Raw genomic sequence first — 24,369 nt, 5'->3', positions numbered from 1 at the left:
GTGCAATCAGTTCTGTTCACGTTGCATGCTACAATTTGAGCAATGTAGCTGAGTAAGAGCTTTAGGGTCCTTCTACTGTCTTTTCTACTCCATTATCTCTGCCTCTAATCTTCCCTTATACACATTGTAGCATAGCCTGTTACATCATAGGGCTCAGTGGTTCTCTCTTTCTTTCAAAACAAAATAAAGCCTATGTATTATTTTTAATAAGAAATATCTCATATTTATTTTTCTTCCAGGAATTCTGAACAGATGAAAGCCCTGTGGAAAATATCTGCAATTTCAGAAAAATCTGAAAATGGAGGCAAGTACAGATATGTGCATGGTGTTCAAAGTGAATCTGCCTTGCCCATGCATTAAAAAACAAAATCTAGAAAAAAAAATATGTAAAGTCAGAGCTAGTAAGTTAATATATTGGCTGCCAGCAAAAAAGTTTGAAATACACACCGCAAAATGTTAAACATTAACAGGTATTTCCGCAATAAAAAGTGATCCTATCCAATACAACAAAATCAACAAGCATCAAAAGACAAAAACAGTTGTGTAGATGAGTGCAAAAATGACAATATACATCCCCATAAAAGTGTTGCAAATAATGTATTCTTTATATCAAAGTTCTTCCCAGTGAGCAAACAACAAGTCAATCTTGTGATATCTGCTACCTCAATTGTGAACCACAATCTTCTAGTGTATAGTATCTGCCAACCACCAAGTGAATCGGTGAATCACACTCTCACCAGAAATAATACCTGCATAATTATAGCAAGAACAGACTGATTAAACAGAATAGTTAGCTTGGTCATGCCAGCATCAGCCTGTGACAAATGTAATGTTCTCTCCTCCCTTGGGGGCAGTAGAACCAACCAGTAGCTGTATCAACAGAGCTCACAAACTGGAGTACTCATTTTATTCATTTAGAGCCACAGATAACATGTATATGTGTGTGCACGTTTACCTCCTCCAATTACAATGCAGGGATAATAGCCCTGCATTGTGCATGATGACTCTAAGGGATTGCCCACAGGAGGATAGGAGAGTAGTGCTGGAGCCTACTGGAGATTTTTTAATTATAATTAATTATTATATATATATTTATATTATTAATTTAAAAAATCCTTTTTCTTTCTCATTCTCATCCATTGAAGGACACAGCAGTCATCTGCTGTCTGGTTATACTGCTGCTTCAGGAGGATTGTACAGGGACAAACAAAATCTGGTTGCTAGACCAGGATAACCTCCCCCCCCCCCCGCCCACGAGACTTTTTGCTAGTGTCCTAAGAGGATGGACAGCTTTTCTTTAGCTCTGCTGAGAAAAATCTAACTGTTTTTTGCTAGCCTTTTTTTAATGTTTGAAATCTTAAATTTGATCTCAATCAAGATTCATCACTCCATTGCTGCTTGAGTTCCTTTCTACATGCCAGCTATCTGTATTGCCTTGTCTTAGCCTATCTTTGGAGTGACAAACCTGGGCCTTACTGGACTGAACATTGTGGGGCTAGTCTGTTAGTGACTTTGGGCACTGAGCTCTGATTCTGGTGCTTTCCAGACCCTCTACTACTAGTTAGCCATAAAGCACTTGGCAGGTCCAGGGCCACTGGAATCACCTCAGCCCTTGCCCAGTCTCTTATCTTATATTAATAGGAAAACAACTGGGCCAGCAGAGTGCATGCTCACCTTAAATGATTCTACTGACCAGCAGTTGGAATCCCTCATCAAATCCCAGCTTCCTTTGACAGACAGACATGGATTAGATCCCTCCACTGCCAGCATAGACTAATAGAACACATGAAGCAGAAATCTGGAGCCTTATGTACAGAGCTCTGTGGTTAAGATGCTGGGACATAGATATTGTATTCAAGGATATTACCAGGGGCCAATGAATATACCTGCCTAGGGGTAAGAAACCTTAAGAATGTCAGCTGAGTTCCAGCGTTTTCTTTCATCTACTTCTGTGTGAGTACAACTAGGGTCTACCTAAGCTGTCTGTCTTGTGCTATTCTTCCTTTGACTGATCTGTAGATTCCTATTCTTCCCTTGGCTGATCTATAGATTCATGTCCTATTCTTCCCTTGGCTGATCTGTAGATTCGTGAAAATGGCTTTTCTTGGCATTGTTCCCAGTTCTAGATTTACTCTGCTGCCCGGATTTGACTTGTGCTGCTTTGTGGGATCTGGGGAGGCTGACATATTATTAGCCCTGAGACCTTTGAATTTAAGGTTAGGCGCTTAATATATTTTCAACAGGGTTCCTCTTAGGGTTTTTCCCAGAGGTGCCCTTTGTGTATCTGGTGAGTGTGTCTAGCTTATCTTTTGCTCCACCAGGATTTATAACTCATCTCACCAGTTTATGGTTAGATTCTGATTTTACTCTGTTGCCTGCCTTTGCTGGATTTTTTCATGTATTTGCTCTTTCAGTCATGCTGACTTTCTGGGATTGAATCCTGGGTTCTCTTCTGGACTTGGGAATTATTCTCACATCCTTTGCAGGTTATATTTCCAATAAGGCTCGGTTCACACTGGGGCGACTTGTCAGGCGACCTAGTCGCCTGACAAGTCGCCTCCCGTTCTGTGCTATGGAACCGTTCTAATCGGAGCGACGCAAGTCGCTCCGACTTAGAAAAAGGTTCCTGTATTACTTTGGGGGCGACTTGGGGCGACTTGCATAGACTTCTATGCAGAAGTCGTCTCGCAAGTCGCCCCGGCAGTCGTTTGCAGGTCGCCTCGCTGAGGCGACCTGCAAGTCGTGCCGCCCATGTGTGAACCGAGCCTACGGGTTCTACCTTGGTAATTCCCATCTTGGTAAAGTAATTTTCTGTTCTGACAATGTCTCGAAGTACGGTGTTCTGGTTTCCTGACCTTTATGAGCTCAGGTAAATAGAGACTTTTTTGAGTTTATTTATCTCTGGGTCTGATAGGATTCCCAGTATGCAGAGCTTGGGTTGTAGTGTTACTGGGGAACCCATAGTATCATGTAGGAAGCGTACTATCTGCGCCCAGTATGCTTGGATTCGAGGGCACTGCCATAGTAGATGAAAAAAAGTACCTGTGGCCTGATTGCACATTGGGCATATTGTTGTTTGGTTACTCTTGAATTTTGCTAGCTTGAGTGGTGTGAGGTATGCTCTATGTAGCAGGAAGGTTTGGGTTAGGCGGTCTGACAACTTAGGGGACACTAGTTTACATGCATCTAAGGCATCGCTCCACTCATCGTCTGCTATTGTGCCAACTTCTCCCTCCCACCTTGATTTTAGGGCGTAGGCTGCTTTGGTAGCCTGCGGCAGTGTCAGCATCTGATAGAATTGAGATATTAGTTTTTTAGGGTCAGGGCATTTCAGTGCCTCCATTAATGGGTTGTTTGTCAAATTTGTTTCCCCCTGCGGGAATTGTGTATAGAAGGCATGGCGTAGTTGTATGTACCTGAAAAGCATTTGGTTTGGTAATGCAAATTCTGTTTGCAATCTTTCAAAGGTTTTTAGTCTGCCGTTGTGAATGATATGTGACATGTAGAAGATCCCCCTAGAACTCCACACCTCGTTATCTGGTATTATGTTAAATTCTGGGAGGTTTATATTATGCCATAGGGGGGTGAATTCATTAATTGCTGACAGTTGTAGTTTGTCCATGGCTAGGTTCCAAATCTTAGTGTAATGATATAGCAGTGTTTTTCCTCTTGCATTTTTATCTTCTCTAGTGGTTTTTCCTGCTATTACAGCCAGTGTGTCTTGTGTTGGATGAGCCCACCTGGGACATAGGAAGTGCATGAATCTTTCGCTATCTGTCTTGTCTATATGAAAGATTTGGGATAGCTGTGCAGCTATATAGTAGGCATTGAGGTCAGGTAGGGCCATTCCCGCTAGGTCTGTGGGGTTTTTGAGTTTTTGCCAGGCGATTTTATGTCTGTTGTTTCCCCAGATAAATGGTTTCAGTATAACTTCCATTAGCTTAAAATGTCTAAGGACTAGGTATATTGGCGAATGCCAAGTCATATATAATACTTTGGGTAAGAGGACCATCTTAACTAGATTTATTCGCCCTGTTACTCCCAGCGGGAGACGAGCCCATATCTGTGTCTTGTGTTTAAGCATCGCAAACAACGGTGTTATATTGAGTGTTTCGTAGTCAGCTGGGTTTCTTGTAGTCCTTACACCTAGATACTTGATGGTGTCAACTCTCTGTAGGGGTAGCAGTGCTCTGTCTTTAGGTTGTGGGAAACTGTCAAGGGGTAATATTTGGGATTTGTCCCAATTTATCCTAAGGCCTGAAAATGTACCGAACTGTTTTATTAGGTCAAGTGTAAGGGGCAAAGAGTTTTCAGAGTCGTCTAGGTATAGCAGGGTGTCGTCCGCATAGGTACTGATTTTTTCAATCACGTCCCCCCTGCGGAGTCCCTTTATGCCCGGGTGTGCCCGAATGGCGATGGCAAGGGGCTCTGCCGCCAGAGCGTACAGCAGCGGCGACAGAGGGCATCCCTGCCGCGTGCCTCTGGTCAATGGGAATTGCTCGGATGGCCACCCGTTCGCCAGTACCCTCGCTGATGGGGATTGGTATAAGAGCTGCACCCATTTTATGTAGTTGGGGCCGAAGCCGAACCTGGCCAGGCAGCTCCACAGGTAGTTCCACTCTACTGAGTCGAACGCCTTGGCCGTGTCCAAGGCGACGATCATTCTAGCTCCTACATTTTCATGGGTGGCTTGTAGATTTATGAATAGTCTCCTGAGGTTGAAGGAAGTATTTCTGCCAGGCATAAATCCTGCCTGGTCACCATGGATTAGGGAGAGGATTACTTTATTCAGGCGAATGGCTAATATTTTTGCGAGAATTTTAATATCTACTTGTAGTAGAGATATGGGGCGGTATGACTCTGGGACTAATGGATCCTTCCCTGGCTTGGGGATTAAGACTATAGTAGCCTCTCTCATGGAGGCTGGCAGACTGAGATCCTTAAATATGGCTTCGTATAGCTGTAGCAATCTAGGGGTCAGTGTTGCTGCATAGGTGGAATAAAATTCCACCGGAAGGCCGTCTGAGCCTGGAGACTTTGAGCCAGGGAGTGTCGCCAAGGCACTGGATATCTCATCTGTTGTCAATGGAGCCTCTAGTTCCTCAACCTGTTCTGTGGAGAGTTGGGGAATAGTTAATTTCCCCAGGAATGTTTCCATCAGGGAAGTGTCTGTGGGGGCTAATGAAGTATAGAGTTTACTGAAGAATTCTCTAAAGATGTCTGTTACCTTGTGTGGTTCTGTCTCTACGGTCCCAGTGGGTGAGCGCAGTGAAATTACCACGGGGGGTCTATCTTCACTATGTACCAAATAGGCCAACAGTTTCCCCGCCCGTTCCCCGTGCTCGAATGATCGTTGCCTATGGAAAAAAAGTTTTCTTTTGGATTTTTCATAATGTAGCTGAGTTAATACCCTTGTACATAGTTTAAGATTGTCAGCTTTGTCTGCGGTGGGGGCCTCGAGAAACAGTTTTTCAGAGTCTCGAAGACCAGCCTCCGCTTTAGCTATCGCAGATTCTGAAGTTCTTTTAATTTTGTTAATTCTACTGGTAAGGATCATTCGGGCATGTTTTTTAAAAGTTTCCCACACTAGTTGGACTGGGGCGGAGCCTTCATTAATTTGAAAATAATTATCCCATTCTGTTAAGAGATCGTCCTCCTCCGGCAATATGGTCAGCCAGAAAGGGTTCAGTCTCCATGTCGCTGGTGGGCGGTTGTGAGGAACTTTGAGCGTGGCCCAGTAGGGACAATGGTCGGAGAGGGACCTAGGAGAGAAGCCAGCGTCCGTCAGTCTTGGGAGGAGTGTTTTGGACACTAATATGAGGTCTATTCGTGACATAGCCCTATGCGACGTGGAAAAGCAGGAAAATCGTTTATCTGTAGGATTCCTGAATCTCCATGTGTCTATTAGGCCAAAATCTGATAGAAGTCTGGCGAATCTTGTGGGGTGTGATGTCATAGGTTCGGCAGATGAGGCATTAAGTCTATCTAGTGCGGGATCTAGGACATTATTGAAATCTCCTAGCCATATTGCCGGGATGCTGGGGTGTAGTGCCATGAAATTAAACCCTTCAACAATAACGGCTGCATTAAATGGTGGCGGAACATAGAATGCCATAAGGAGGATTGGGTCTCCATAGATTTTGGCCTTTATGAGGACATATCTGCCCGATGGGTCGATTACTGAGTCCTGGAGCTCGAAGTGTGTGCTTTTGGCGATTAGGAGTGAAACTCCTCTAGATAGGGTAGTATGTGTTGAATGGAACGCCCATCCAATCCATGGTCTCTGGAGTACTTTATGTGCTAGGCCCTCGGCGTGTGTTTCGACCAGAGCCACTACATCTGCTTTTAGTTTTTTAATGATCGAGAATACTGCTGACCTCTTGATAGGTTCTCTGATACCGCGGATATTCCACGTGACAAATTTTAGGTTGGTCATCTAAGTATTTATGTTATGTATTGAGCTCCAGGACTCAGGCCACCCCACTCTGCAGTGTCTCAACACAGGTAACAATATTATAGGCAAATTTCTGATGCACCCTGGGAATCATACATAGACAGGTACTTGCTTTTGACGTTAGATAGCACAATGAGAATTGCATAACTCTAACATTCCCTTCCCCCCTCCCTGCCCTGCACCTCCCAAACCTGGTGCGGGCTTTGTTCCCGAACTGCCAACATGGCATTAACCTTGTCCAACCTGTGGAAAAAAAGTGGTATGTTAAGGTTTCTTGAGAGACAGTCACTGTATCCAGGATAGTAATGAGCTCAGGGAGCTGAAATGTCTCGAGCAGTGCTGTCATGATCAGAGCGTTCCATTTCAGGTGGATAACCGTGGTACATAGGGCGAAAATACGCTGCGTACCGTTGTAGAGTTCAGGACTCGACTCACCTTCACTGGTGAGGATCATTATTAAGTCAAGCGTGCTCCGTCGGTTATAGATGTGGACCTTGCTGTGCGATTTTAGGGTGAACTTGTTGCTGGGGTAGGGTCTTATAGGAAGTCCATTAGGGAAAATGGTGTTTGTTATGGTCAGTTAAAAATCTTGCGGATTGTATCCTGTCGGAGTCCCCCAATGTATTATGCGGTTGTGGTGTTTGATAAAGTCTATTCGTTCTATTATTATAATTGAGGGGTTTATCCAGGTGGGGTAAATCAGATGAACGGTCTTGCAGCATTTCAAGGTGCTGATCATGTGGAGAATGTTGGGGGGGCAGACTGATCAGCTTGCATATATATGGAAATGTCTGGACTTAAATAGTGTTGCGTCCGGAGGATCAGGGTATTATAGGGTGGAATATTTTGAGGGGACATATATGTTGCATAGGGCAGACAAGTAAATTGTAAAGTGGTACTTATCTGTGAGTCTCTCTCTGCTCCAGCCAGGCGATGGCAGCCTCCGGGTCCTCGAAGAAGTGTGCCCTGTCCTCGCCCTCTACACGTAGCCGGGCCGGGAAAAGCATGGCGTATTTGATGTTCTTGATGCGCAGGCGCCTTTTGACCTCGGTGAATGTGCGGCGCCTACGCTGCACTTCTGCAGAGAAATCCGGGTATATGGCAATCATTTTGTTTCCCAGGGGGATATTGCCCTTCACTCTGCTGAGCCGTAGAATAGTGTCTCTATCCCTGTAGTTCAGGAATTTTGCGATGAACGTGCGTGGGGGGGCTCCGGATGGTGGTGGTCTGCCTGAGAGGCGGTGTGCACGTTCGACCACAAATGTTGGGGAGAATGATTCCTTTCCATATGTGTCGCAGAGTAAATTTTCCAAAAACGTGGGGGGGTCTTTCCCTTCCACCCCCTCTGGGAGGCCGACGAATCTGAGGTTACACCTGCGAAGGCGATTCTCAATGTCGTCTTGCTTCTGGAGGAGCTGGTTCACTTGATGCTGCAGTTCTGATGTTGTGTTCTGCAAGGGGGGGAGGGAGTCCTCCACAGTGCCTAGCCGATTCTCAGCTTCTGTGACTCTGCCTTTTAGTTTCTGGAAGTCTTGTCTTACCAGTGAGATGTCCACCTTTACTTCCTCAATCCGCGCTGTAAGGGAGGTTTGACAAGCTGTGATGGCTTCTTGGCAGGATGATATAGCCTCCAGTACCCTTGCTGTGTCTGTTCCGGCCGAGGGCTCCTCTTCCAGCGCGGCGGCGCCATCTTGGCTGGAGGGGTCTGTGCCTTGTCGGCGGTATTGATCCAGTTTTGAGGCCGCCGTGGACGTCTTTTTCGGCGGTGACATGTCCTGGCTGGTCTCTGGGTTGGCGGCTGTGTAGTATGGGCTTGTGGATCCGTGTGACGGTCTCAGGATGTTAGGACGGATAAGTGACCGGCGGAGCTCTGCCTAACTGCGTCCTACTTCATGCCGCTCCAGGCCACGCCCCCAGGTAAATAGAGACTTAGTGCTTTCTTTCATGACTGGCTGCTCTTGTCCCAGGTCCTTTGTCATGTTGGTTGGTCTATACACTATGCTGCTTCAATGGGGAGTCATTCTCTCCCCCCCCCAGGTTTACCTATGGGGCAGGTTCCAGGGTCCGTTTTGGGCGCTGGTCCTTCAGGTGGTTTTTGAGCTGCTGGCACTCCCCAGTTTTAATTTGTTGGGTCTCTTAGTATGTTGCTGTTTGCTTACTTTTCAGTCGGACTGCTTTCAGATGTCCCAACAGTATATTCCTGTGTTCCTCAACAGACCAGAAAGAAAATAGGATTTTTGTACTCACTGTAAAATCCTTTTCTGGAGTTTCCTCAGAGGTCCGATCCCTCTGTGCTTGTGATAATGCTCTTGTTATTGCTTGCTACAAACTGAGGCATGCTGGGCATGATTTCCTGATTGGAGTCCATTATCCTGTAATGCATATATAGTAACATGAGTAACTTTGTTGAAAATGCAGGTTTTTTTAAGAGACTAACCTTTTAAGACTGAAAATATGACTTTGGTTTTGTCATTTATTTTTTTTTAGGATCTGGATCACTCAGGGCAAAATTTGATCTCTCAGAGGGACCTAGCAATCCAAGCACTCTGGCAGTGCAGTTTGTCAGTGACGGCAGCACCCTATCTGGTGTGGACATTGAACTAGTGGGCACAGGTTATCGCCTTTCTTTAGTGAAAAAGAGGTTTTGCACAGGTACAGTATTACAGCTCCATGTACTCCAATAGAACTGGCTCGTGTAGACCCCAGAAATGCTGCAGTTGGGCATTGTACCTTATAATATAAATTACCTGTGTTGCGCTAAATCAGTGAGTAAATTCAATGAATCCAACATATACATAATCGAGCTTATATACAGTGCCAGTATAGAAATTCAATAAACAAAAAAGTACTCAAGAGTAAAGAGTGTCCTAAAAATTTAAAAAATAGAGCCCTCTTTAAATGTGTAAGATGAGGAAATTCTTCCTTATTCCTTATTCCTGAAGAGTGTTAGCAGAATCCACCATCACCAAGACCAATAAAGATGCGGGTTTACCAGACCACTATGACCCCTTGCTCAGAGTGGTCACCAAGGCTTAACTAATGTACACTGACATTAGTTATATCTTTCCTCAGAAGTCACCAAGAGGTATGCATCCGAACAGTACATCAACCAAACTCCTCAAAGACTAAAAATAAATGAGCTCAATGTGGATCATTTGGGCTGTGTCAATACCATCCCCATTATGGACATGAGCTCCCCCATGCTCCTTTGTATACACAGAGCTGTGGAAGGTATTTAATACATTTGCCTTCTTTTTGTCCCCAGTCACCCACTTTAGATTATTTTGTAAAGGGCCTACATGCTCGGACTTCAGCCCGCTCTCTGCTGAAAACGGGTCACAGGAGTGCAAAACGAACTGTACTTCTGTGATTCATAGGAGAAGTACAGCCAAACAAGCTTTGGCTATACTTCTCCTTTAATAGCCCATTCATGTGAAGAATGAAGCCAAGATTCAGCAATACCAATTAAATCACCGTTCTCTTTGTGCACCAAAGCTTCCAACTCATTTATTTTGCTTGGCAGACTACTGCCATTGGTGAACAAACACTTTAATCCATTGTCACATTTTGCACACGTATTTTGCATATTTTGTATTGTCGTACAAATAGTACAATTTCCATAATGTATAAATCTTAAATAAGTTTCTTATTTTGGTATATGCTGACATTCACTCTCAATGTTTTCTCTTCCAGGAAGATACATGGCTGACTGTTGATGCTTTTAACTTAATTTAATTTTTAATCGTGGGATGTAAGCAAGCCGCTTTCCTGTTAATTTATCGGAAATCTTCCACATGCTGTTTTAATTATAGATATATATATAAATATATATATTTTAATTCTTGACTTGTTTAGAAGGTATTTCTATATTGCTGCCAACTACAGAGTATACAAATGCACTTTTTATGAGTCATTTTGTGGATTATCTCATCAATTTATGTTGTAGCACTGAAGTTTTCTGCAGTCGTGTTAAAAATTCAGCTATAGAAAAAAAATGTATAAAAAATTCTGTTTTTGTGTAAAGACAAAAATTTCCTATACAAACCGCCATTGTTTTATCAAAAAGTCTAAACTGTTACCTTTTTGTAACAAATCCAAAACATATATGAGCAATCGTATACATTTGTACAAGATTTTATACAGTTGTAAAAAGCCAAGGCATTAATATTTAACAATACCATTTTTTTTACAAGCCTTCATCTGAGTAATTCAGGGTAATGTCTAACCGCCTCTTGTGGACCTATTGCTTAACATCATGGAGTCGGCCATTTTGTGAATGGATCTGATTTTAATGACAATGCAGCACAGTCATTCAATTTTGGCTTAGTGATGACTTTAAGGGCATTTGTTAACATCGGGCAGATTTTGAATTCTCATACCAGTCTATGGGAACGCAAAGCCCACTTGAGTCGGGTCAAAAGAAGAATAAATACACCTGTCAATGAATTTTGAATGATCTCAGAAATATCTCAAATTGAGGCTATCCACACAATAGGCTACCCAGGCCCTAAGGACAACCATGTCTTTACTAACCCTGGTGTCCTGTCATTCTTGTTCTAACGCAATAAATATTTATTTGACTGAGTGCATGTGAGGTAACCAGTAAAATTGTTAGCTTTTTGGACAAGACTGTGCCCACATGTACCGTTCACAGATCAAAATTTCAATACTCCCCGAGTACACAATTGGTAACACTGATCTTTCTATTTCTGTTTTATCAGCAAGTATTATGCTCTATGTGACAAGTGTTTTACACCATGTATGAAAGTGGCACAGTCCCATAGCTACCAGATTTTCTTTTGAAAATTGAAACTGGTTGCTTTTATTGATGTGGTCTAAACTTCATTATCTGATGTCATGCTGTTAATATGTATCATCAAAGAGGTCTCTTGATGGGGAGTAGTAACCCTTAATAACCAGTCAGTAGTTTAATAGTCTGATAACACTAAACTTCTAATAGCAAAGCTAAAGAGATCAGTATTGTAATGCTATTAATAACATGTGATTAACAATAGAAAAAAAAAGCTGCTCAGATAATCCTGAATCTCTCGCATTGATCAAAACCTTTCAATATGCTGGATAATTTCTGCTGATTGGTTAGAATAGGGCCTCTTCCCAGCCATCCGGTGTCTGCGGATGGTGCAATCTTGGGGTGACTAGGCTTCCTTTGGCAGTGGTGGACTGATCTCCTGTCAGTAGTGCCGGTATCAGCATCACTTGGTAGAGCCAACAGTATGGGCTCTGAAAGACATTTCTCTTGTCTCTCAGTTCCATATAAATAGTGGGGATTCCCGCAAGCATTAAGGTCCCTGGGGAGACCCAATTCCCTGTGCTTGGTGAGACCACTTTTCAGTGGTCACAGACAACTGGTAAGCAGAATATACTTATTCTCACTGGGTGTGGAGCAGGATTCTATCTTGTGTGAAGAACTATCACTCTCTCCTCACTTACAGCTCTTTATGCACACAGAGCACGGATATTAGTCTCTGTTTACATCTTTCTACATATGGACTGTTGATTTGGGACTCCTTCATTGGTCTTATTTCTTATTCTTTTTTTCACTTGTGTTTATTTTTATTAGCTCTGCACAATTTGTATTATAGAATAGATTCTTCTGCAAAAAAAATACTATACACAATGTTTCCTTGAAAATTACTTCACAAAACAATGTTAAGTCTGCACAGTTATTAACTTTATTGTTCATTCTGGGAGTTGGGTAAGTGGGTAAACATCCTTTTTTGGCTCTGTTAGTTTATTAAATGGTACCCAGAATGCCTCAGTTACAGCAATACATGGCATTGGCTCTGCTCACAAAATGGCTGCTTCTTTATAGTGGAGGCAAAAGGTCCACTGTGTCATCAATATACGCAAGTCCTTTTCTACAAGACAGTTGTCATTGATTTATCCTCTTATTGTTCAAGCGGAACAAGGAACAATATCCAAGTCTTTATTTTGCTTTTGTATTACTTTTTTGAATAAGTTCAGCACAAGTGCAATTACAAAAAACAAAAAAAAGGATTTTTGTTAAGTCTGTCAGTGAATTTATTCTTAAAGGCAAAATAGTTTTGTATATGCCTTGACTTCTGTGCCTTTCCCCAGCCTGCTCCAGTCACCATCGTTGTTACTTGAGAATTGATTTAGTAACTGATATATAAAGGGCTACTTCATTCTGATTTATGCAAATTTCTGAAACACCACGCACAGACCTCACCTGTTATGGCAGATGCTATTCACTAGAAGTTTTCAGGTTACTTTGCACTGGGAAGGGAATAGGGGGGCAGCACAAATACACTGACCAAACATAATCGGAAATTCAGGAAAGAGTAGAGAGAATAAGCCTGATGAAATGTTTATATGTGATCACTATTTAAGTACTGCCCAAAGTGTAATCCTAATCGTGTTCGTTTCATAAGTCCACTGCCTGATTGATTTAATATATGTAGCAAATATTGTTAGTGACTGAGCACAAATATAAGCGTATTAGACTTTCTATATTCCCTTTGAACCTTTTTTCACTTGCCCAAGGCTATTTTTTTTTATTAAAGTGGAAGTTCTCCCTAGAATTCCTCTACGTGATTAAAGCGGAGTTCGTGCCTCATTTGGCACCTTTTCGGGGGGAACGGGTACCTGGTTTTGACAGTTGCAAGATCTCCCGGAAGTTCGCTCCCCCTTCTCCCACCGCCGGGCCATTCACAAAGCACAGTGCGCTTCACACATGTGCAATAGAGAACCGGCTGTGAAGTCGCAAAGCTTCACTGCCAGTTTTTCTTACAGGCAATGGCGGCAGCAGCACCCGAGAGCTGATGGAAACATCGACTGGGATGCGGACATCGCTGGATTTCAGGACAGGTAAGTGTTCTAATAATAAAAGTCAGTATTTACAGTATTTGTAGCTGCTGACTTTTACATTTTTTGTGGGGGGTGGGGCTGGACCGCCTCTTTAAACAGCCATATAACACATGTACCTTAGAGGAAAAACATTGTGCTATGCTTTTTTTATCTGTGCTCATGTTGTCCAGCAATCAGCATTGCAAGATGCCAGCTATTTACCAGCAAAACCATACAACTTTTAGGTGTCCCCCCCCCCCCCCTATGCAATCTACACCAGTGACAGCATCAGGGCACGGCGGAAGCGTTTCCCAGTCAGGCTGTGCTATCACAAGATGTAGATAGCATAGGAATTGCAATACCTGATTGGGAACACCTTGTTCTTTTTTGCATGGGAGGCTTTCAGAAACGTAGATAGCATTAGGGGGGTTTTCAGAAATGGAAATAGCATTAAGGGGGCTCAGCAACACCAGTTGCATGGTGTCACCGGTAAATGGTGGGGGGGTTTTCAATGCTGATTGCTGGCCAACTTGAAAATGGACAGAAGTCAAACATAGTACAAGGTACATGTTATATGGCCGTTAAATGTTCATAGAGTTATTTTAGGATAATCTTCCATTTTAATTTAATATATAAGAACACTTACATTTAAGATTTATTCACTTTTTTTTTAAATGCACACGATTAAATTTTTTGTTTTTTATGGATGTCTTTAACAACTGTCCAGTTACCTATAGCAACTAACAAAAAATGGACTTGACTTGGGCTTTGCGGGTAAAACCCCCTGTCTTATATGTAATAAGTGCCCGTGTATACTGTTTGCTAGAATGTAGTTAATTCTTTACATCCCTTGGCGAGAGAATAAGCAGGGCATCTTCTGTCCATGGCCACAACCATCATTGTGTCTGCTTACTGGAAGTCACCAGGTTTAAGCCAATTAGTATACAGATATCCTAAGTATGACAGTGAAAAAGAAATGCCTACAGTGTAAATCCTAATAAACAATGTATGTATATTAAACAAATTGGGGTTAATCCTAAACCTTATTAGGAAAAGGTTTCAGATGTAGACATTGTTCAGATAATAGGTGCTGCTTTATATAACACTGCTTGTAATATAACACATATAGTTATGTCCATATATCAATTCAACTGGAAAACTATAACATTATATTAATAATTGCCTTTCAGCATAAAGAGGTAGTGTCAGTAAAACTTGAGAACAGGCTTGGTAGTTGACAATACTGTGGTCAGCTATGTTTGTGCTTTTGTATCATTTTTAAGTCAATGTTTAAGAAACTTTCCATACCTGTCAATCATTATACTCATTCCTTGCTAAGCAGGCTAGTTATGTAATGTAACACATGCATGAGTCTACTGAAAGACTGTATAGAGAAATAAAGGCCACGCAGTCATATGTGCTCAGTATAGGGAACGTTCTTGTATCTGATAACATGCTGCCTGGTCATTCTATCCTATGCAAAATATAGAAGTCAGAAAAAAAGATACTGCGTACTCCCTGTTTACGTCTGCCATTTAAATGATGAAAAGAGTTTCTAGAATTCTACTTGATGCACCCTATGTAATGTAATTTATTAACCTCTTTTCTGCACATATTGTACTCCATTGTGTAGGAAGTAAATAATAAAATGCAGTTTAATCCTGAGCATTATTCTGTCCCTTAGGCTAAATGTTCTTCACTCACTAGTGTAAATTCCAGGGAAGTAAATGGTCCTTTACTGCTAGTATTGCCTGAAAGCCTAACTGCTAGTCTGATAATAAACCATATACCTAAATATATCATTTACCTTGTATTTTCCTGCAGCACTATCCACAAGTCAAATCCTTGCCATTTTACCTGCCAGATTCTGTTTTCTGTATTCCATAGATCACTCTTCTTTGCTCAGCTTATTGTAAACTAACTGTAATTCTTCCAAAAAGAAATGTTCTCAAGATTTTAGCTGAACTGATATTAAACATACCTGTAAGTAGCTCATCTCCTTAACATGATGATTTTCTGATCGTCAAACTAGAGAGAACAAATATCACATTAAAAAGAATTGCGCAGTATACTGTCTTTTATATATAACCAGTTAACTCTACGGAGACATAAACCACTACAGTTTGTAAATTCTGCAGATGCGCAAGTACTTTATAGCAAAAATCAACCTTCCACTACTTGGAAATAGTTATTGATCTCATATTTAGTCAGTATGAAAAGTCTTTTTTTTTTTTTTTTGCAATAAAATTAAGCAATAAAAACATTTATTGTACATTTATTTTGGGGCAACACTTTCCTCTAACTTTTTTTAACAGTTTGAAAAGCTAATGGTTGACACTTCTGGCCATCTCTGTTGTAACCTGTTTAGTAGTCTAATCCGTATCTATTTGAAGCAAACCTAGAGAAAACATACCCATATGTTTGGTTGCTTATAATTCCTTCTGTTTAGAAATTACGTTGTAAGGCTTGTTAGCAGAAGCCGAGTGGTGTTTTACTGGTTCATTTATGCTTGGATGGTCTGTTGAGGTAAGCTTTATACCCAGTGCACAATGTTCAAATTTTGCTGATTGCTACGTGGAAACTTTAGATCAGGACTAGACAAAGCCAAATGAGACAGCCAATGCACCTAAATCATGGAGGCTGCCATTGTTGAACACTCCTTAAAAAACTGCTAGTTGCCTGCCTGCCATATTGATTTTGGAGCTTCAGTACTTGGAGGCAGTGACCTGGAACAATTCCAGGAGTTCTGACTTCTCTCCTGATTTCTGTGTTTGCTCAGGGCCAGTAGCCAGTGACTATTGACACTATTGAGACATGCAGACAACTAGAAATCCTAGGAGGTCAGACATGGCAGTCCTCGTACTTTTCACTACAATTTTCCTTTAAGACGTTTCTATTGAAGCCAGTGGAAGCACATATTCTGTCTCCTTAAAGTTTGTCACTCAGATTCAAATCTAGCTCCTCTTCTCCACATGTTTTACAGCTCTGCTGCAGACAGATGGAATGCTTTGTAACCAACGTTGTATAGATTTCAATGCCCCGATTGCTGCTGAGCTGGTGTATTTAAGCTTGTTATGTACAGTACTGTTTCACAGAGGAAAGCTAAAATACCCAGCTGTCATTTCTGCTAAGTGAGAGCATAGCCTTTTTTTTTCGCAAATGTTTAGTAGATGGTAACATATTCATACTGAAGATCATTATTAAAATGCATCATATGCATAGACGAATTGACAGAAGCATCAGCAAGTCCTTTTTTAGTTTTCTTATCCTATACCTGATGTAATCAAAGTCACTTGAAATGCTGTTTTCTGTTTTCTTTAGTCATTTCAGCAATGCAATGACTGAATGGACTTATCACAGAGAACATTGGGAAGTGGTGAGAATTTGGGATTTTATTGTATGGTTAGTGCTGAACCCAGGATTAAAACACTTCCAAGGTAGTCAGATACTGACAGCTCCATAACATGATTTGCAAAGCTGGAGGGAAATCAGAGAAGCTTAGAATTCAGTATGGTTTCATAAACGGAGAAAAACTCTAAAAATGTATATAACTTGTAGAATTTCTACACAAGACACTTTGTGCCAGCCAATCCCTAACCGAATGTGCAGCCAGCTTTGTTATCCTAAAATTGACCAAAAATGTAATTGTTGCATGCACCCGTGGCAACATTTGAGTATATTCTGTGTACAAGCCCCATAAATCGTATTCTGGTGTGTGACTGGCTCAGGCACATGAATTGAGATAAAATTTCAGGTATCATCGATTCTATCCTTAGTATTTGTTGAAGTGAGCCTTTTATCTCTAGTGATATGTCTATTTCTTCTGCGTTTCTCCAGTAATGCTGAGATGCAGGTTTTCTCTTTATATAACACTGGAGCTAGAAGTGTGCTTGCAGCAAGCAGATTTTCCCACTTACCAATCATTTTGTGACAAGCACTAAGGCAGGCCATACATGAATAATTTTTTTTCTGTTCAACCAGCGAGTTGAACTCGCCCCTGCTGAGCTATTGTATTCTGCCGGTGGGGAGCTTTCCCCACCGGCAGAATACAATGATCAGTGTTGCTGGCTGCAGCCGGCGTAACCGATTGTTCAAAAAAAAGATGACAGGCTGGTTGTACATAAATCAATAGATCGGCTTGTGTATAATCATCTAGCCCATACATGGATCGAAATTCCATCTGGTCCTTTATGAGCCGGACAAATTTCAATCCTTGTATGGCTGGCTTAATTCTATTAGTATCTGAAAATCAGATGCATGTAAGGATATGTAGTGCAAAAGTGGGAAAATATCCTTAAAATGTATATAAATGGCCAGGATAGACTACTCTTTTAGCTCAACAAAAGTAGAGCTCCAAAAAAAAGAATAAATCTGGCTTCCTTGGATAGGTGCTTTAAGTGATTGTAAAGCCTTAAGTTTTTTTTTATTTAAAATAAATAACATGTCATACCCGCTCTGTGCAGTGGTTTTGCATAGAGCAGCCCCAATCCTCCTCTTCTGGAGTCCCCTGCTGTCCCTCCTGGCTACTCCTCTGCCGAGTGCCCTCATAGGAAGCCACTTAATAAGGGCATACTCATGCCTGCTTGATCCTGAGAAGGGCTGTTCGGCCCTGCCTCCCCTCTCTCTGCTTACAGGTTTTGACTGACAGCGTCAGGGGAGAAGACCTGCTTGACGTGCACAGCGCTGGTTCGAGGTCAGGCTGAGGTGAGTATGCAGGAGGGGAGTCACTGTTAAAAGTTTTTTTTCCCCTAATGCAGAGAGTGCATTGAGGTAAAAGAAAAAAACATTTACCTTTACAACCACTTTCAGCTTTGGACCAGTGATTTTAAATTAAGAAATGATTTGTCCATGTGAGCATTCCATTATTATCTATAGGCAGCTGTATTCCGTAATCCATAGCAACCAGCAAAATAAAACAATTATTAGGTAGAATGACTATTTCAAACATGTTAACAGGCATAAATGAACAACAGATGTAATGAATATGTTATGCAAAATTCATTATTTGACTGTTCTAACAGAAGCTATTTTTTTTGTCTGAAAGGACTTATTGTAAAACTACACATGGAATTTTAATACTTTGCTGACAGTTTTTCTTTGTTAACACATTAATATCACTGGTAACATGACAACAAAAGATCAAACATGTTTGTTAAGCATTAAAAAAAAAAAAAAAAAAAAACCCTTGCATGTAGTTAAGCCCTTTCACCTTCCGTAATATAACAGCTTTGGGTGTCCTGTAGTCCACTAACAGCTGATTAACTATATGTTTTGGCCAGCCCCGGCAGTAATTGCTGATTCTGGTAGTTCATCAATTGCTTGAATGCATTTGTGGCTCAATTTGGTAATACATATTTGTAACATTTAGCACTTTTTATCCTTGATATTTAGAAATGTTATTCGTTTAAAGAACAGGTTACAATATGGAAGCCATCCAGATTTCTATGGGAATTTTCATTAGTAATGAATGAACTGGGATTGTACAGGTCGATGCTGGTATCTGCCAAGTGTAATGTTTAGCGAGCTGGCCCTTGCTTTCATACACAGTGATATCCTCCTAGCTGCCTCTTGTTTAGATGACTTTGTAAACACTGAAAAGCTAAACTACACCAGAATTTTTATGGAATGTTCTTACTTTTTATTGTAAATTAAAACAAAAACATGTTTATCTTACAAAAGACTTATGTAAATATATTTGATTTTTTTTCATAATGTAAATTTTACAAAATATGTTGCATCTGTAATAAACATGTAATATATACATAAATTACGAAACACTGCATCCCTTGTGTTCTGTTCATTGTTACATTACACTGTTTAACATGTCAGCATTTCATGGCCTGAAGATGGATAAGAGAAGGGCATGGTTTAATACACACACAGGCTATATCAGAAAAAAAGAATATGCATGTGTATTATGAATAATGAGCGTTGTTCAGTGCAATAGCTAGCTAGCAAAATATGGCACTGTCTGGGTTTGCATTTGTTGGTTTATTCATACAAAGGGATGTTTTATCCTTTCCTGACCCTTTTTATGTTAATGGCACTTAAAATTTTAATTCAAAATGCCTTTAGGCTTCAAATCACTGGTCAGAGATATTCCGAATTCAATGATGATCTATAAATGCCTATAGAATTATTAAAGTGCCTCAGAATGCATGTTTTGTTTTTTGTCCATTCAGGGACACAGAAATTCAGATACTGTTAGATTATACTTCCACCTATAGGAGGATAGGACACTGGCAAACAGATTACAGGTCATCCCAAGATAACCTCTCCACTATCCAGCATGCTTTAGTTTTTTGATGGTGTCTCAGGAGAATGGCCTGAGTGTCATGCCCAGACCCTGGTGGACTGGACGTGGGGGGTAACCTGGAAGTGACCTTCAGTCACATGGTTCTGCTTGTGGTGCTTTATAGATTGTAAGTACTGATAAAAATTAAGTATCGTTTTCCATGTCCAGAGCCAAAGCATTACCTCAGCGCTTATATGGTCTCTGAAGAATCACTCTGTTGAGTAGGCCTGTTGGGCTTAGCATTAGGATTTACCTAATTTTTTTAATCATAATGTGACAAGTTGGGGGTTTTGTAGCTCATTGGTAGTGCCAAACAGAAGTGTCTTTCTTTCAGGGCTTTTTCTGCCTGCTTTTATTTAAACAAAAAAAAAGTTCACAAATGAATGCCTTCCCACTCAGGGGGTTCACGTCATCAATGCAACAAAAAAATCAGCCTCCCAGCTCTTTATCAGCCCTGCAGCTCAAGCCTCGTACCTCAGTCCTGACCATCAAACACACTTTCCAGTGCTCGTGCACCCACACTGTACCTCCGTCAACTGGGCTTTCCTGCAGCTTCCCAGCTACTCCAGTTCTCCTAGATTCTCTCAGGTTCAGGCCCTGGTCTGTCCTGACCTGGACAGCATGGTGCAGACATGCACCTCTCTCTGCTTCCTTAAAGTGTTTGTTACCCTAAAAAAAAAAAAGATCCCGTTACTTTAAAGCAGGGGTCGTCAACATTTTTCCACTTAAGGGCCGGATTCAATGCATGTGAATGCATAGAGGGCTGCATTCATCTGCTAATAAATTAAGATAACCTGGAGCCCTTTACATTACACAGCCCTGCACCTCTGGATCCCTTTACATTGCACAGCCTACCTACACCTCACACAGCCCCCCATGTTATTGCTCACTCGTGGAATAGCAACAAACTATGGTATTTAAAAATTTCTACAGGTTACCTGTTTAGAGATACAGAGGGGGTCTTGTGCTAGAATTATTGCTCTCACTTTAACGATTGTGGCGATACCACACGTGTGGTTTGAATACTGTTTACATTTTGTGCTCGTGACTTATGTATGCGTTCACTTCTGCGCGCGAGCACGAAGGGATGGGGTGCTTTAATTTTTTTTAACTATTTAATCTATCTATTTTTTACACTGTCTCTTTAAAAAAAAGTAATAGGCAGTGACAGGTATTTTTTATGGCGGGATCTGGCGTCTATAAGACCCCAAATCCCTCCTTTGCACTTAAAAGCATTCAAAACACTGGGTTTGGCTGTTTTGTATACTGTTATTTTTTTTTTATTTGGCATCTTTAAGTCTTTAGATAACCGGAAGTGATGTCATCACATCGCTTCTGGGTTACTAGATCCGAGACCCTATCGAAGCCAATTGCGGCTTCATTCTAGTCTCCGGCCAGCTGGCGGATGTGTGGGAGGCGGGGGGCGTCCCCTCCCGCTGCTTGGGATAACAGCCGAGCGGCTTCTTAGCCACATCGTTTGTTATCCCAAGAAAGCCGTCCGGGGTTAAAATGTCCAAAGGCCGGGCGCACGTGAATTCATCATGTGCACTGACTGGCCGGACATTTAGCGGCGGCGGGCCGGGTGCTTCCTGCGGGCTGTAGGTTGCTGACACCTGCTTTAAAGTATAAATAACACACAGTGCTTGTGCTGTGTAATTTGGCCCCCTGTATCACTTGAAATACCTGGCTGATTCTTCCTGGTTCTGCCCTCCCCGCTGTAAACTGACCACGGTGTATCATGGCTGCTGAGCTCTGACACCATGGTCAGTTTACATGCCTCTGTCATCCACAGCTATCTGCAGCTCTCCTCTGTCCTCTCTGCCCTCTCCTCTCCCTGCCTGTGAGCTCTGTGTCAGGGCCCGCCCTCCTGCTGCTGAAATAATTTAGTAATTAGCAGGCAATCCCCTGTCTTCCATAATGCTAAGTGTCCTGTATATGTCCCTTATTAAAAAAATAATGTTCTGTACCTCACGTGACTGGCTGCCTCTCTCCTTCTCTCTTCCCCTCCTTCCAACTGACGTCAGCCGGGGATTCTCAGCCCCTCCCACTGTAGCTGTCAGAATGGGAAAGGGGAGAGCCGGACGGTCACGTGTGCCCCCAGCGGTACTAGGAAATAAGGTATAGAACAGCATTTTTTAAATAAGGCTCATATAATGTACAGGACACCTAGCATTATGGAAGACGGGATTGCCTGATAATTACTAAGTGGATTTACAACCACTTTAACACACTGACCCCTTTGGAAGGGTTGGGCCATGAGCTCTAACTCTGGCTCTAAGATGAATGCAGCACACACCTGCACCATTAGTGTACCTGTTCTAGAAAACCTGGCCCATATTAGCCAGTGTCATGGCCTTGCCCTGCCACATAAATCAATCAAAAGGCTAGCAAAAACCAGTTGAATTTTTCACAGCAGAGCTAAACAAAGATGCCCATCCTCCCAGGTCACTAGCTAAAATGTCTGAGCCATGCTAGGTAGAGGAGGTGTTATCCTGGGCTGGCTTACATATTTTTTTTTGTTTGCCAAGGTCCAATGCTCCTGTAGGCAGCAGTATAACCTATCTGAATTCCTATGTCCCTTAACGACTCCAAGAAAAAAGTATAAATTTCACATTTGTTTTACTTATTTTGATAGTGGAATGACTAGAACCTCTATCGGGTTTATATTGCTGTCTGTGTCTCTATGGGGAGAATCATTCTCTTTGTCCTGATGATAATTGTAACCAAGACTACATATACTTTGGTGTTCACCATTACATTTTCTCCGTAAAGGTGAACTAAAATTTTAGACAACCTCCCCACCCCCCCAGTCCCTGTTGTACATATCTCTGGGGTTGCCTTGCTGTCAGCACATTTCCAGTCACTCCAGCAATCTGGGGAGTCACCATGCAGCACTTAAGGGAACTGACTACACTGATTCTGATCGGCGTCAGCAGCATCACATTGATTCTGACCAATCAGAATCCATTTGGTCCATCCCTGAAGGGCTAATGGAGAAGAGCAGATATTTCAAATTCCTGGGCTGCTGCAGTAGCTGATAGCTCGGAACTTCAGAGGTAAGTACAGTAGGGACCAGGGGGGTTGGGGAGGTTATCCAGTGTTACCTTTACATGTTTTTACTTTAAGGGAAAAGGCTAAAAATGTAATAAAGTAGGACACCTATTTCTGTGACAAGTGTCTTAGACGATCTATCTTGTGTCACTTTTTTTTATGTCTCGAGATAAGAAATTGGGAAAAATCTCCCCAATGAAACACAGCAAAAGAGAAAATAAAATGTGTTGTAGCCATTTCCTAGTCTAGCTGAAATGAGAAATAAAAATGATTTTGAATGGAACTAAAGTAATATCAGTCATCAGACCACTCTTGATGTCTGCTTGTTGCAAACTTGCCCTACACAATGCCCTCCTGCTGTGGTGTATCTGCACTTCCCTTCATACCACTGCCATCTTCAAATGATTGACCGATTTCATCACTTATGATTATAGGGCCACCTATGGAACTTCTTGGAGCAGTCAGGACTGTGACAGATGATACTGGATTGTTATGGTTTACTAATTTTGCTTGTTTTATATAAACCTTATAATCTGCATAGGTTCCACCACAGCTGGAAAATGTGAAAATTGACTGCAAGATTTATGGTAACATTTCAGTGGCAAAGACCAAAGGGAAATACATAGATTGGGCTTGTGACAGTTTTGAAGATTGACTAGCCCATCACAAGAAGTATCACTAGTGATGAAACTGCTTTTCTTATGCCTTGTACACACCATGAGAATATCGGATGAATTATCATCCATTTTTATTTTTGCACGCTAGTCTCCTATCGTAAATGAAGAGGTTACTTAAGTAGAAAAGAATACAACTTCGGAAGTTATATATTGTATTGTAATGTATTCTGTTGTTTCTAAGCATGCGTGGCCTTGGTCTTCTGATTTTTTTTTTTTTTTCCTCGAATGAATACTGTACTGATTAGAATTGTATGTTCTGGTATAGTATGAGAAAAATGTTTGTGTCCCTTCAGATAATTTTGCATTAACTGTCCTGATCGGCTTTTGAAAACGGTGTACTAATGATCAGATTATTGTACGATCATTTCAAAAGCAGTATTTTTCATCCGATTTTCTAATCGCGTGTACTAGGCATAAGTCTACGAGCAAATGATCTGAACAGCTTCTAAGCCCCACAAGTAAATATCAGGGGGTATATATAGGGATTTCTCATTTGACATTGTAAATTTTGAAGTGCACCTGTTACAGGGTATGGTGAAGATGCTCATAGGTTAAACTGAGATTCCAAGTAAACTGAAACTACTTTTGTGTATCGGGCTCATCATTGTCAGTATCTTATGATTCAATAGTCTAATTCAGTGAGCTCACTATATGATTTCACTGTGTATAGTTGACAGGAGCACATAAGGCCAGGAAAGAGGGGAACTAATAAGGGTAGTGGGTGGGCCCGTGCATTATAATGCCTGCTTCTGATAAGACATGTTTTCCACTGCTGTCAGGGGATGGAATTTGGAGAGGGGTGAAACATTTCTCTTGCTTTAAACACTGAAGTGGCTTAGTACACACATTAGTGCTTTTATGCAAATGTAAATGTATTTTCCATTTGGCTAGAATAGAACATCCTCTAATGGTTTATTCAGTCTCGGATGTAGTAGAGAACCTGACACACAATGCTCAATTCTTACAGGGAGTTAATGTAAATGTTAACTAGCCTAGGACTTTCCAGTAATCTGTTTAACAGGCTAATTTTACAGCCAATCCTAGCTAATAAATTATCATGCCCA

At 41.5% G+C, this 24,369-nt stretch overlaps 1 protein-coding gene across 1 annotated transcript in view; it reads left to right on the top strand.

The window, feature by feature from the left end:
- FCHO2 (FCH and mu domain containing endocytic adaptor 2) overlaps positions 1 to 19,057 on the top strand; it is a 216,302-nt gene extending 197,245 nt beyond the window's left edge. The window contains exons 24-26 of the mRNA XM_073624347.1: positions 240 to 304; positions 8,942 to 9,106; positions 10,148 to 19,057. Coding sequence (XP_073480448.1) covers positions 240 to 304; positions 8,942 to 9,106; positions 10,148 to 10,170 — 253 coding nt within the window. The 3' untranslated portion in view covers positions 10,171 to 19,057. The remainder of the gene's footprint in view (positions 1 to 239; positions 305 to 8,941; positions 9,107 to 10,147) is intronic.
- The last annotated feature ends 5,312 nt before the right edge of the window (positions 19,058 to 24,369 follow it).

The sequence above is a fragment of the Aquarana catesbeiana genome, linkage group LG01, assembly GCF_042186555.1.
Source record: "Aquarana catesbeiana isolate 2022-GZ linkage group LG01, ASM4218655v1, whole genome shotgun sequence".
Classification (NCBI taxonomy): Eukaryota; Metazoa; Chordata; class Amphibia; order Anura; family Ranidae; genus Aquarana; species Aquarana catesbeiana.
The sequence above is the reverse complement of the archived record's forward strand: the minus strand, read 5'-3'. Positions and strand labels throughout refer to the sequence as shown.